The following is a 14,351-nucleotide window of genomic DNA, read 5'->3' as shown; positions in this document are numbered from 1 at the left end:
TTTTTTTTTTTTTTTTTTTCCCCCCCCCCCCCCCCCCTCCCCTCTCTGTGTAAATTTTAAAGAGTAAAAAGAGAGAAGCAACGCTTTGTAACAATTTCATCCTTGACTGAAGTTGTACTTTGAATACTTCACCTCCAAATAGTCATCTTTTCTTCTTCAAGTAAACAACGAGCTTTCTCTTCTTCCATGGACGGCAAACAACACAATGCTCTTCAACCATTTGATGAAGCATGGTTTGATGTAGCCAATTCATGTGGGAAGGAATTTGAACTTCCCAATATCTCTACTCCTATCAACCCACAATGGAGTGACAATGAAAACTTGGTTTTCCTGGAAGACCAACAGCCTGATATACTTGTAAACAATTATGAATTAGTGATGACCAGCTCCTCATGTTCTGGCAACGTAGTGGATTCTTTTCCACCTTTGAAAATGGTGCCTGCAATCACCAACTATGTTCCGACAGTCGATATGCAAAAAGGTATTTCTTTTGGTAACCATATGGTACACTTTCTCGAGGAAAAGCAACTTGTTTCTATGCCCACCCCTGCCATCAATTCCTCTCTGAGAAATCAAGAGTTTACTGTTAACTCTAAGTTCAGATAGTTCATCGTATCTGGTGAACAATCCAACCCATGCTTCTAGATTCACTAATAATCCTTGATTTGGCTCAAATATCTAACCCCTACAATCTTTACTTCACCAAATGCAGGTCGGTGAGATTCAGATGGTTGCATCATCAATTATTATGTCTACTTTTGTAGCTCTGAGAGCTCGTATATTCTTTTGGATCAGGTAGCTATCCTCCTGTGAATGACGAGGAAATTAGATATTTTATTACTGATTCACCAGCATTTCTCAGAAATGTCTCACTTGGTCAGTGGAATCAAGTGGCTTATTTTCCGGTTAGACTAACATATATCAGGTAGTGATGGAGACATAAATCATTTTCCAAACCCCCTTCAGAGTGTTAGGCATAGTACAGGAATTACCTCAAATGTTTACCAACCATGTAGGAAATCAATTCATACTCCTGATAAGATAGTGAAATGGATGTTTTCATCCCACAGAGTTATGGGGAGAGAACAAGCCTCTTACTATGCAATTCAGAATGGAGAACTGCCACAATTCAGTCTCTCTATTCTTATGGGTGCTGTGTATGTTAGCTCTTTATATAAAAAATCTATTTCTTTGGTTTTTTGGTTTTCTGTTTTAGTTGGCAGTAGTTTAGGGAACACCTTGTCCCCTGTGTGGTAATTTTCTTTTCTATTTAATGAAAACCTTTGTTTTTTTATTTATAAGAAGTCAATAACCAACGCAGTGAGCGGTTTTTAATCTCAGCAATCATTTTTCTTTTGTCTTTGGATTTATTTTAGAATGACATGATTTTAGTTCTGGACCTTAATGCTAAGTAACAATATTAAGACTGTCTCTCTGAAACTGCATACCATTGTCTGGGGAAGTAGTTTTTATTTTTACTCCAATTTACATAAACAAATCATTGCATTTCCTTGAGATTCCATACATGTCTTATACTTTTTGAAGTTTTAAAACCATCTATAGTGTTTATGAGATTAGGTGACTGAAGTAACGCACTGATGTGGATTCATACATCTTTTTCAGAGAATTCACTTAATTGTGTATGTTTAAACACAAACATACGTCATCCATGTTGAAATATAAAGGTCGGAGCAAGCAGAAGCCAGCTTCCCAGTCTCAGATAGAAAGCTCAAATGCTCTTGAGAGAAGAGTGAATAGTCGGAAAAATGTTGAACCAGGTCACTAGCTTAGGTGAGTAGTGTTATTTAGCTCTCCCACTATTCTAGTGGTAAAGTTTTTTTCTTTATATCCAGAAAATGAGTAGACTTCTTTGACCTAAATGCTTGTTACCCCTATGTTATGTGCTCAGTGCAGTACTTGTGTTTTGTTGCATGTGGGATTACAAGTAACTAAAGCAGTGAGTTAGATTTGCCATGTAAATGTCAGCAATGACGGTATTATTCCTTTTAGTGTTGGAAAATGTTTCAAGTTTTTTTATATATTATTCTTTTTTTAATCATAACTGGTCCTTAAACATTTAAAAGTTCTCATTTAGTCCTCAAATCCACCAATTTGGTCACATGACCACCTTTAAAAGGGTATTTACATCAAAGTATTCACCAGACCAAATAAAACTCATGTTTTTGGTCGACGAGGCCATCTGCTCTCCATTTAGTATTTCACATTTGGGTTCCATCAGAAAACCAGATGTTACCGTTTAATTGAGATCTTTTTTAGTGCAATTGGTCGGCCTAGGCCCAGATCAATGCATCGTAACTTTAAATTCTGGCCCAGCGAGGCCTGCCTGAAATCCATTTGAAATGCTTGGGTTCCCTAAAAAATGCACATCAAGCCACAAAATCAGATCAGAATTTCTTCTCTTGGAGCTGCTTCTAGGGTCGAGGGCAATTTCTTGTTCACTGGTCAGTATCTTTCTGTTTCTCCATGCTTATTGCTTTACCGTGATGACTGTGCTGCTATTTGACAGAGATTTGCATGAACCACACTGGGATGAACCATGTTTTGGCTGCTTACGATGTGGTTGGTTGGGGGGCGAATTTCTTGGATATGACCAAATACTATTTCTCTTTGTTTGTACCCGTGGAGGTTGCACAAAACAAAGATTATTTACTGCTGTAGAATGGGTTAATTGAGAAAAGTGGCATTTCCAATCAGTTGCTGGGTAAAACATGGTAAATGGAACTCTCTGTACCAAATTTTGTATATTATTTATTTATTTATTATGCAACCTGAAAACCGTAATTATTTTCTTTATCAGGGAATGGAACAAAGTTAATTGATATGTTATATTAGCATTTCAGGGTGTTGCATTGAGTGACAACTCTTATTTCCTGAGAGAATATTCTCTCCTTCACCAGCCCTCACATAATTAATCCCCAAGCCCTCTCTTTTTCATTCATATTTTTAGAAATTTTGACATCAGATTTTTCGGTGGTGGGACTGAACCTAGCTCCTTGTACTTTTTCTCACATTAGTTGTTGTATTAAACCTAATTCCTAATTGAACATATTCTTTGTTTTGGGGACATATTCAATACTGTTTCCTCATTTGCCCTTTTCAAGAGCTACTCAATCTTCATTTTGAAATAGATAGTTTTATGAATAATGTCCAGGTATGGTTCTGCTTGACGCTGAAGGGTACAACATAGAGGGTCCATAATAATCTACCAAATATTCAACTTTGGAAATTAATTCCTTTTGTTTTTCTTAAATGATCAAGGGACATAGAGGGTGTCCTCCCTCCAGGGCAAGGGGCACCACCGTTCCACAAGGTTGATAAAGAGTAGATTTTCTCTTTTGTGGTATGCTTCTACTGTTAAAAATCTTCCTCCAGTTTTCAGTTTTAGTTAAATTCAATGTTATTTATATTTTTGAAGTCTTTTTGTTACTGCATTATTCCAGGATCATTAGGAAAGAAATTAGAGTAGTTAATTCCATAATTTTTTCATTGGTGATATCGAGTTATGGCTTGTTTGATCTTCAAGACTTGAACCTTATTACCCATCACTTGTGGTTGAGCTCATATTTTCTAACTAACTCATGTATCCACCATGAAACATTAATTTTCACTTTTTTAATCTGTTCTGTTCTTTTGTATCAAATCTTGGAAATATATGTTCAGAATATAAAACCTGTGCATCCGTACAACTAACTGAAAATACTCATGTTTAATGAAAACTGAATTGAACATATATTAGTACATAAAGAATTTTAATGAACCAAAAGAAAAAAAATCCAGATGAGTAAGGGATGCATATTTTTATTTCTTATGAAACACACAACACTAGAGGTTATATGGAATGCAAATGGGAAAATATGATAATTCCATGATAAGTTTTTTTCATTTTTTTTTTTGGTTACAAAGGGGGTCCAAGACCCAATAGTTCTATCATAAATTTGCAAAAATGAAGATATAAACTTCTCATGTAGTTCTTCCAGCTGGCTCTCTACAAAAAAGGTTGGAGTGATCTTAGCATTATTTGATAACACTCAAGCTACATAGACCAAAGAATATATTAGAACATAGCTGATGTAAATTTGAGTTTCATATGCATTACAAAAATGGGTTAGGGTCGTAGTAAGCATTACAAACGAGGATATGGCTAATCTTTACTTACTAGTGATTTTGTTGTCTCTGTTTAATCCCACTTTGGCTTACTCTAAGCTAAATTTTAGTTTTATTATTTCCCATGGTACCTCTTTCTATAATTAAATAAGAATTTCGTCTTGGTGTGTTTGGATAGTATTTCAAGCATCTTCATATAGTATGTGAATTGATTTCATAATCTTAAAGGTTTTGGTCAAAAGGATCAAATATGTGTTTTCATTCTTTATGGCATTTATGCGGTAGGAGTTGAAGAATTGCTTGTAATTAAAACTATTTGGAAGTCATCATATATTCATAATGTCTTTCTAGACAAAATAATCGCAGTTTAATGTAACCAAGATCTTTTGCTTCATTTTAATATTCAATGATTGTCTTACATAATTTATAAGCTTTCTTTTATTTTGGAGGATATAATCTTTCTATATCTTGCAATCATTTAGTGTAGACTGGAAATAGCCAGCAAACTTTCTGTTAAGTGAAGGGCTTTCGGTTGGGTTCTTCTTCTTACCCCAACTGGAAATCAATATTTTTAACTTATTTTCAATGTATTATTTAGTCATATTCTCACTGTGTCTGAGATATGGTTGGTTTCAAACATATATGGCAACTCTTTTTGCTAATTTTTTGTTTTGTTTGTCTTTTTTTGTTTTTTGTTTTTTGGTTTTTTTGGTTTTTTGGTTTTTTGGTTTTTGTTCATTGTAAAGTGCCTCTCAAGTTTTCGCATGCTTTGTTTCCATCATTCTATTTATATTGTTCACTTGTCATGCCGCTTTTTTCCATTTATATTGTTGTCTTGTCTAGGTACACAATTTGGTTCTCCAGTACCCAAAGACTTGTGCCAAACTGCATATTTGCCTTCGTTTGGTTTGCTTATTAGTTTTTTGCTTCAGTTTGGGTCTAAAGATTCTAGAACCAACCAATTAAATTCGATTCTTGGCTTAAGAGGTTGGGTACCCAACCCGACCTAACTCAAACAGAATTAGATATTTTATTAAGTAATTATACAGTTCGCTAGGTTATCTGTATTTTAGTTATTTATAAGATGCAAGTGTGACATGTTTTTTTGTAGTTGTAAGATAAATAGTTGGCTTATTTTCCCTTGATTAAGACAATAGAAAAGAAAATTTAAAATAATTGTGGAACTCACTTGAGGCACACATACAAATCCCATTTGGTTTAGTTTGTTGACAAGTTTATTGGCCTCTGATCTATGAAATGTTTATTGTATGATGGATTTATATGTCTGTATAGTCATATTACACTATATGTTGTTCGTTGAAGTTATAGATTTTGGTCATTGAAGTGAAACCTGAAGATAACTTAGACTTTTGTGTTTGAGAGAGAGAGAGAGAGTATATATATATATATATATATATATATATATATATATATATACACCTAGGAAAAAGAAAAGGGAAGGGTGAAATGAAATTTATAGTCCTTGTAGTTTCTCCAATTTTTCACCTTGGTCCATGTAGTTCCAATATTTGCAATTAAGGGCCTCTGGTTTAATCAAGTTTGCAATCGACTCTAATTCGTTAAGTCTGTCGAACGAGTTGACCGAAAGATGACGTGTTTAGCAAATGGAAGTGTTTTCTGCCTGACCCAAATTGTCTATGTTATCCCTGCAAGTGCTAATGTATTGCTCTCGTTATCTTTTCATCCTTGACAAATTTAATGCATTGTTGTTGATTTCCATTTAAGTAAGCTAATGTCTTTATTGCCAAATTGAAACTACATGGAACAAAGTAGAAATCAAGAATACTATGAGAATTATGCATGTTATTTGGCCAAAAAGAAAAACCGGCAGTAACCGGCCATTACTGTCTCCAATGCATCTTTTACTTTGCCGTTTTTCATCAAAAATATTCTTTTGCTTAGTAACGTACATACTTTTGTCAAAGGTCCGCGACTTTGGTCGATACAGAATACTTTCCTAATTGACGTGTCAGAGTCTTATCTTTATAAGTCATAGCTAATTCATATTTGGTAATTGGGATTCTCTATTCATTAAGAGGCTATCTGGGCCTTGCCAAAATCTTTCTCATTTATTATTTTACCTATCCCAGTCCTCTCAACTGTGAACGAGTGCATTCAAGGCTAGAGATATTATGCATTTGTCAAGTTTTGTATGGTTCAGGTTAGGGAATGTCAAATGAAAATGACTAGAGTCTTTGATTTGTCCAAATCAAGCATTGCCATTACAGGTACGCCCTTGAACTTACATGGACTGCGATGCATTGTATTGTACCTCTTCTTAATTATCGTATCTGGCATGCTTTGTGGCCATATCAAGTTAGATGTGAATTGTTAGAAGCGTTCTCTCTCTCTCTCTCTCTCTCTCTAAAGGTTAAAAGGATAGAAGTAAGGCTGTGTAAGATTTTATCCTTTATTCCAGTTGTTCTTCCGATACTTTACCTCCAATTCTCAAAGATAACCAAATAACTTTCTGTTCTTCTATGAGTGATCAGTGAGTTCTGTCTTCTCTATGGACGGCCAACAAGACAATGCTATTCAACCATTTGATGAAGCATGGTTTGATGTGGCTAATCCATGTGGGAAAGAATTTGAACTGCCAAATGCCTCTTCTCCTATCCACCCACGATGGAGTGACAAAAGCAACAACTTGGTTTTCTTGCAAGACCAACAGCTTCATACTCCAGATATACTTGAAAATTCTTATGACCTGGAGACAATCAGACCTTGTGCTGGAAATCAAGTGGATTCTTGTCCAATCATGGAAATGGGGACTTCAATAGCCAACTTTGTTCCAGTAGTCAATCCACAAGAAGGTACTTCCATAGGTAACCACAAGGTCCACTTTCCTAGATCAACTGGTGTACTTAAATCTGAATTTGAGGGTGCCTTTCCTGAGGTGAATCAACATGTTTATGCGCCCACCTCTGCTAGCTATTCTTGGAAGGGAGTAGATATTAATTTTCCTTTAAGAAATCAAGAGTCTCATGCCGTTAACTCTACCAATTCACCGTCCATTAGTTCAACCAAGTCCTTGTGTTTGAAAAACAATCCAACCCATGCTCCCAGATTTCCTAATACATCTGGGTTTGGCCCAAGTGTCTACATCCCTCCTAGTAAACAATTAACTCACTTCTGTACTTCATCAAATGCATTTCGATTAAATTCAGATGATTACATCATCAAAGATCATGTCTGCTCGGGATTCCACTTTACTATCCTCGGTCTAATTTCTAGCTCTGGATCCTCATCTTCTTTAGGATCAAGTGGCTGTCACCCTGTGAGAAACCAGGAAATCAGATCTTCTAGCTTCACTGATTCACCATCCTTACAAAATGGCTTGTCTGTTCGGTCGAATCAAGTGGCTTACAAATTTGGGGGTAGTGCAAATGGGGACATAAATCATGGTCTAAGCCACCTTCAGGCTGTTAGCCATGGTACAGGAATTACATCAAATGTGCCTGTCCCAGTGGAAAACCAAGTAGAAACATCAACCCAAGCTCCTCGGTCTAATTGTCACAGTTCAGAAAAGAACCAAACTTTTGGTCCTAGCTCATTGAAGAATGGCCGCTGTGATGTAAAATACACATGCAAGATCTGTAAGAGAGAATTCCCTAATTATAATTCCTTAGGAGGGCATATGAGTTTTCATGCAAAGATGAAAAAGGCAAAGAGAAAATTGGACGGCTAAAAAGATGCCTTGCATATACTCCTTTGGGTCAAGTAATGTATCAAGGGCCAAAGAATTGTCTTCGCCTAGGATTGAGCATAATGGAGGCCTGACAACATTTTATCCCTGCCAGCACAATCCTTCTATATGAATGTTTCGTTCAAGAGTGTTACTCTGCAGATCTTAATCTCAGTGGACATATTTTTCTTAGTTTTTTTTTTCTTGTCCTTAGATTTAATGTAGGACCTTGATGTGAAGTAACTTTAGCTCTTTCCTTAATTGAGCAATCATTTTTCGCTTTTCCCTTTTTGGTTTAAGTCCATCTCAATGTGGTTTGTGTGGATGTGAAGTTAAAAATCAAATTATTTGCAATCATTGAATGCTGGTTTTATTTACTATCCTTAGAAGATTTCAGATAATGTATGTATTCTTGACATTGATTGGTTTCAAAATTAAACCATCACCATGAAATCGTTCTAGATTCAGTTTCCAGTCAGTGCTTTGAACTTCATATCTCCATATATTATGAGAAAGTGCATACTTTGTTGTAGATTTGAGTTGAATTCATGGTAATCTCGACTACTTATGTAACGGCTTGATTGATTCAGGACCAAAGTAATAAACTATATAGCTGATATTGCTGTTGTTACTTTGTTACAATGTAATTCTGTACTGGTAGTAGGTGTGCATTCTGTTTAAAATTATGGATAATCTATCGTTATGTCACATTATGGAGCCCTGTTATTGACATAAAATGCATATTCCATGATAGTTGTAGTAGAATGTTGGTCATAAACTCATAATTAAGACAGGTTCGGTCATTGTATCTCTCTGGCAATTCATACATGTCTTATGTTTTCTAGTTTTAAAACTATTTATAGTGTTCACAAGATTATCTTTCGAGTGCTCTTATAGTGTGGATTATGACATTTTTCTCAAAGAATTAATTAAATTTCTGTGTGTGGGTTCTGTGCAAACTTTAGGTCTCCAAAGATTCAGAAATAAAGATTGGTTCAAGCAGAAGCCATCTTCCCAGTAGTCATATAAAAAGCTCAAAATGCTCACTGCTTACTGCTATTCCAGTTGTAGAGATTTTTTTTTTATGTCAGGAAAAGAAGTAGCCTTATTTTTTAACCACTCCTGTGTTACCATCTCTGTGCTTTGTTGTATGTGTTGTTTAAGCAATTGTGAGATACTTTTGTGAGCCACCATGTTTTTCTTCCCCTTAATGGACAAATAAGTATTTTACAAAAATTCAGAAGACATAATTTATTTTATATATATATATATATATATATATATACAATCCTGATCTCTTGGACTACAAGGGTCCAAGAGATTTGTGGTCACTCACCGTTGGATGTAAATTCAACGGTTCACTCACTCTTTCACTCTTTTTAAAAAAAAATTTTGAACCATTGGATTAAAATTCAACGGTGGGTGACCACAATCTCTTGGACTCCTGTGGTCCAAGAGATCGGGATTGTATATATATAATATATAAATAAAAATAAAATGGGCTCAGATGAATATACAAGCAGGTGAACTAAGGCCCACCCAGATCAGAAGGAAAACAAGGGATAATAAGAGTGATGAGATCAGACAGAGTCAGATAGCACTGGAAATAGAAGAAAATACCAGAACTTGCATGGCTCCCTCCCAGGTGTTGAACGGTGACCATAACAAGACAGAATGTTCACGAGAGACTTGAGGGATCTGTCCGCCCATGCTTACCCCGCACAGCATCATCGCTCTAATAAACGTGATTCAACTTTGTAACCGATGACTGGTGTATCCATTCCATTTATAGCTCAATGCCGTCAACCCTTTGCTTTACCCTATAAAGAATTCTGGGGGAAGGATAGCATTCGACTACTCTACATATTAGTTGGCAGTGGTTTAGTTTTTCCCGGGGAATGGGAAATGGAAATTTTTTTTTTTCTCGATATAATGTGACTAACTAGCTTAACTCGCACGTCTGTAACTTCTTTCTCCATATTTAGTAATACTGGGAAAGGAACTAGTAAAATGCATTTTATTCTATACCATGTTTGGTTTGTGCATGGAATGGAAACAAACTTTATTTAGTTTTCCAATTAGACCCATAAATTAGAAATCTGCATGCAAAAAAATGTAATTAATGTTTGTCTTTGTATTTTTAATTGTTAATAAGGGCAGATTGGTCATTAAAAAGTATAATTAATGTCTACCTTGGTTTTCCATGGGAAAGGAAAATGAAACCTGTTAAGCTTATAATTTCATACATATACATGCCCTATTTACTTACTCATTTTACCTAGTTTTTTAGAATTCTAAGTCATTTGCACCTCTTTGTGTGTTTTGTAGGCCAATAGAGCAAGAGAGCATAATTCATGCAATTTAAGCATGTTAAGACCTCATTTAGATGAATGGAAGAAGAGCTTACAGACAACTCCATTTTTGGCTGCACTCCCTTGTCAGTCCAGTTTCGTAGGTCACACTGTAGGCCCATTTTCAGCAACCTACACAGCTCGGATGAGGCAACATCCTTCATGGAAGTTGTTCCAATGGGTGTCTATTATAACATATCCAAAATGCAGCCCCATTGGATAACTCTGGGGTTCGTCACCCATCAAACACAGAACCATGCTCAGGATGAAGTTTATGTACTCTGCCAAATGAGTTTGCAATTTGTTTCGGCCTTAACTTCTTCCTTCGACCTTGGATTGGCCCAAATAACATGTGGTTGGAAAGATGACATTCTGATCTTCAAGATGGAGGTCTCAAAGTCATCATTTGCTTAAGGGAAGCCCAATTCATGAGCACTTGAAGTTGCAGGTCATGCTGACCTAAGTATGAGCTAAGTGTGCTTGGTCATTCTGACCTAAGCATGAGGTGTTATTGATTGTGGGGAAATTAGGTGAAGCAGATTCTTTACTTATAATTGGAGTGGAGTTTTGTAGTAGCCAAAAGAAAGAAAAGAAGATGAAGTTGGAGCTGCAGCACTAAGTCTAAAGAGAAGAAGAATTGTTTTCAAATTCAATTGTGTGTTAGGTGAAATGGGTGTAGTTAGTGAACTCAATTGTATAATCTGAAAAACCTAATGCCATGCCTATAAATAGTGAGGTTCCCCAAGTCTTCAAACACACCCCAAGGAGGGGAGCTCTCAAACACCTCTCTAGAGCTCCTCTCCCTTCTCCCTTCTCATTCTCTTTCTTCTCCTCCTCTCCCTTCTCTTCTTCTCCCTTCTCTTTCTCAAACACTTTCTCCCCCTTCTCTTCTTCTAAATTCTTCAAAAACCTCTCTTTCCTTCAAAAATTCTCCATGTTCTCAAACACCTTTCCCTTCTCTCCTCAAATTCTCCAAGTTCTCAAACACCTTTCCCTTCTCTCTCTCAATTTCTCTAAGTTTTTCTTTAATGTTCTCAATTGTTGTACAAAACCCTTTTCCTTCTTAATTGTAAATTATTTTTCATTGTAATGTAAATTCTTTTCTTAAGTTTTCAAGTTTGATTAGGATTACGGATTCTGGTTCTTATTCATTATGCTTATAAGTTAATATGCTTGGTTGAATGATTGATCACTATTAAAACTTGTATGTTAGCTATCTTGGTTTGAATTAAGAGTAGACACCATGCTTTAATTCGAATTGAACTATGAATAGGAAGAGTATGTATGGACATTCGACAACAGAGATTAGATACATACTTTGTTGTTTAAAATATTCTTCTATGCTTAATGGATTTCTAATGCTTAATTTTAGGTTAGACAACAGATGATCAAATTATGGAATTAAGAATATAAAGTTAGAACCATACACCATGGCTTAATCATACCTTAGCTAGAATTAATCCGTGAATCTAACTTGATCTTGGTAACTAATTTGCTTGATTTTGGTTTTTCTTACTTTCTTATTTTCTGTTCTTTTCTTTCTTGTTTGTAGGGAAATTGAATTGGATCATTCAATCACCAATCCCTGTGGAATCGACCTCGCACTTACATATGCTAAACTACCAATGACTCATGCACTTGCGAGTATCACAAATTGAATATGCAGCTGAATCCATTTTGGTGCAGCTAAATCGATGCAACAAGTTTTTGTATTATGTTAAGCTCATAATTTCATACATATACATGCCCTATTTACTTACTCCTTTTACTTAGTTTCTTAAAATTTTAAGTCATTTGCATCTCTTTGTGTGTTTTGTAGTCCAATAGAGCAAGAGAGCATAATTCATGCAATTCAAGCTTGTTAAGGCCTCATTTGGATAGGTGAAAGAAGAGCTTAAAGACAAATCCATTTTTTGCTGCACTCTCTTGTCAGTCCAGTTTTGTAGGTCACACTGCAAGCCTATTTTCAGCAACCTACACAGCTCGGATGAGGCAACATCCTTCATGGAATTTGTTCCAATGGGTGTCTGTTATAACATAGCCAAAATTCCACCTCATTGGATAAATTTGGAGTTCGTTACCCATCAAACACAGAACCATGCTCAGGATGAAGTTTATGTATGCTGCCAAATGAGTTAGCAATTTGTTTCGGCCTTAACTTCTTCCTCCGACCTTGGATTGGCCAAATGACATGTGGTTGGAAAGATGACATTCTGAACTGCAAGATGGAGGGCTCAAAGTTGTCATTTGCTTAAAGGAAGCCCAATTCGTGAGCCCTTGAAGTTGCAGGTCATGCTCACCTAAGGATGAGCTAAGTGTGCTTGGTCATTCTGACCTAAGCATGAGGTGTTATTGATTGTGGGGAAGTTAGGTGAAGCCGATTCATTACTTATAATTGGAGTGGAGTTTTACAGCAGCCAAAAGAAAGAAAAGAAGATGAAGTGGGAGCTGCAGCACTAAGCCGAAAGAGAAGAGGAATTGTTTTCAAATTCAATTGTGTGTTAAGTGAAGTGGTGTGGTTAGTGAACTTAATTGTATAATTTGAAAAACCTAACCCCATGCCTATAAATAGTGAGGTTCCGCAAGTCTTCAAACACACCCCAAGGGGGGGAGCTCTCAAACACCTCTCTAGAGCTCATCTCCCTTCTTCTTTTTCCTCTCTTCCTTCTCCTCCCTTCCTTCTTCTTCTCTCCCTTTTTTTCTTCTCCCTTCTCTTTCTCAAGTTCACTATTTATATGCCCGGAGTTAGGTTTTTCATATTATACAATTAAGTTCACTAACCACACCCACTTCACCTAACACAATTGAATTTGAAAACAATTCCTCTTCTCTTCAGGCTTAGTGTTGCAGCTCTCATTTCATCTTCTTTCTTTCTTTTGGCTGCTGCAAAACTCCACTCCAATTATAAGTAATGAATATGCTTCACCTAACTTCCCCACAATCAATAACACCTCATGCTTAGTTCAGAATGACCAAGCACACTTAGCTCATCCTTATACCAGCATGACCTGCAACTTCAAGGGCTCACGAATTGGGCTTCCCTTAAGCAAATGACAACTTTGAGCCCTCCAACTTGCAGTTCAAAATGTCATCTTTCCAACCACATATCACTTGGGCCAATCCAAGGTCGGAAGAAGAAGTTGAGGCCGAAACAAATTGCTAACTCATTTGGCAGTGTACACAAACTTCATCCTGAACATGGTTCTATGTTTGATGGTTGACGAACTCCAGATTTATCCAATGAGGCTGCATTTTGGATATGTTATAATAGATACCAATTGGAACACATGCCGTGAACGATGCTGCCTCATTCGAGCTGTGTAGGTTTCTGAAAATGGGCCTGAAATGTGACATACAAAACTGGACTGACAAGGGAGTGCAGCAAAAAATGGATTTGTCTTTAAGCTCTTCTTCCATTCATCCAAATGAGGCCTTAACAAGCTTGAATTGCATGAATTATGCTCTCTTGCTCTATTGGACTACAAAACACACAAAGAGATACAAATGACTCAGAATTCTAAGAAACTAAGTAAAATGAGTAAGTAAATAAGGCATGCATATGTATGAAATTATGAGCTTAACATAATACAAAAACTTGTCGCATCGATTTAGCTACACCAAAATGGATTCAGCTGCATCTTGAACTTGTGATACTTACAAGTGCACGAGCCATTGGTAGTCTAGCATATGTAAGTGCGCGGTCAATTCCACAGGGATTGGTGATTGAATGATCCAATTCAATTTCCCTATACAAAATAGAAAACAAGAAAGAAAAGAAAAGAAAAGAAAATAAGAAAGAAAAACCAAACTCAAGAAAATTAGTTTCCATGATCAATTTAGATTCACGGATTGATTCTAGCTAAAGTATGATTAAGTCATGGTGTCAGGTTCTAACTTTGTATTCCTAATTTCATAATTTGATCATTTGTTGTCTAACCTAAAATTAAGCATTAAAAATTCATTAAGCATAGAAGAATGTTTTAAACAACCAGGTATGTATCTAATCTCTGTTGTCGAATGTCCATACATACTCTTCCTATTTATAGTTCAATTCGAATGAAAGCATGGTGTCTACTCTTAATTCAAACCAAGATACCTAACATACAAGTTTTAATGGTGATCAATCATTCAAACAAGCATATTAACTAATAAGCATAATGAATAAGAAC

The 14,351-nt window shown here is 36.0% G+C and overlaps 1 protein-coding gene across 7 annotated transcripts in view; it reads left to right on the top strand.

Moving 5' to 3' along the window:
• The window catches only part of LOC109948556, a 12,823-nt gene extending 3,802 nt beyond the window's left edge, over positions 1-9,021 (top strand). For 2 of the 7 annotated variants that reach the window (XM_020561958.1, XM_020561957.1), the window contains 4 exons: positions 1,624-1,791; positions 2,528-2,732; positions 3,280-3,361; positions 6,639-9,021. In XM_020561958.1, the coding sequence (XP_020417547.1) occupies positions 6,656-7,834 (1,179 nt within the window). In that variant the 5' untranslated portion in view covers positions 1,624-1,791; positions 2,528-2,732; positions 3,280-3,361; positions 6,639-6,655 and the 3' untranslated portion in view covers positions 7,835-9,021. The other 5 variants (XR_002271193.1, XR_002271192.1, XR_002271194.1 and 2 more) reach the window with 5 other exon arrangements.

This window comes from Prunus persica, chromosome G4 (genome assembly GCF_000346465.2).
Source record: "Prunus persica cultivar Lovell chromosome G4, Prunus_persica_NCBIv2, whole genome shotgun sequence".
NCBI classification, from domain to species: Eukaryota; Viridiplantae; Streptophyta; class Magnoliopsida; order Rosales; family Rosaceae; genus Prunus; species Prunus persica.
This window is presented reverse-complemented; position numbering and strand designations above follow the sequence as displayed.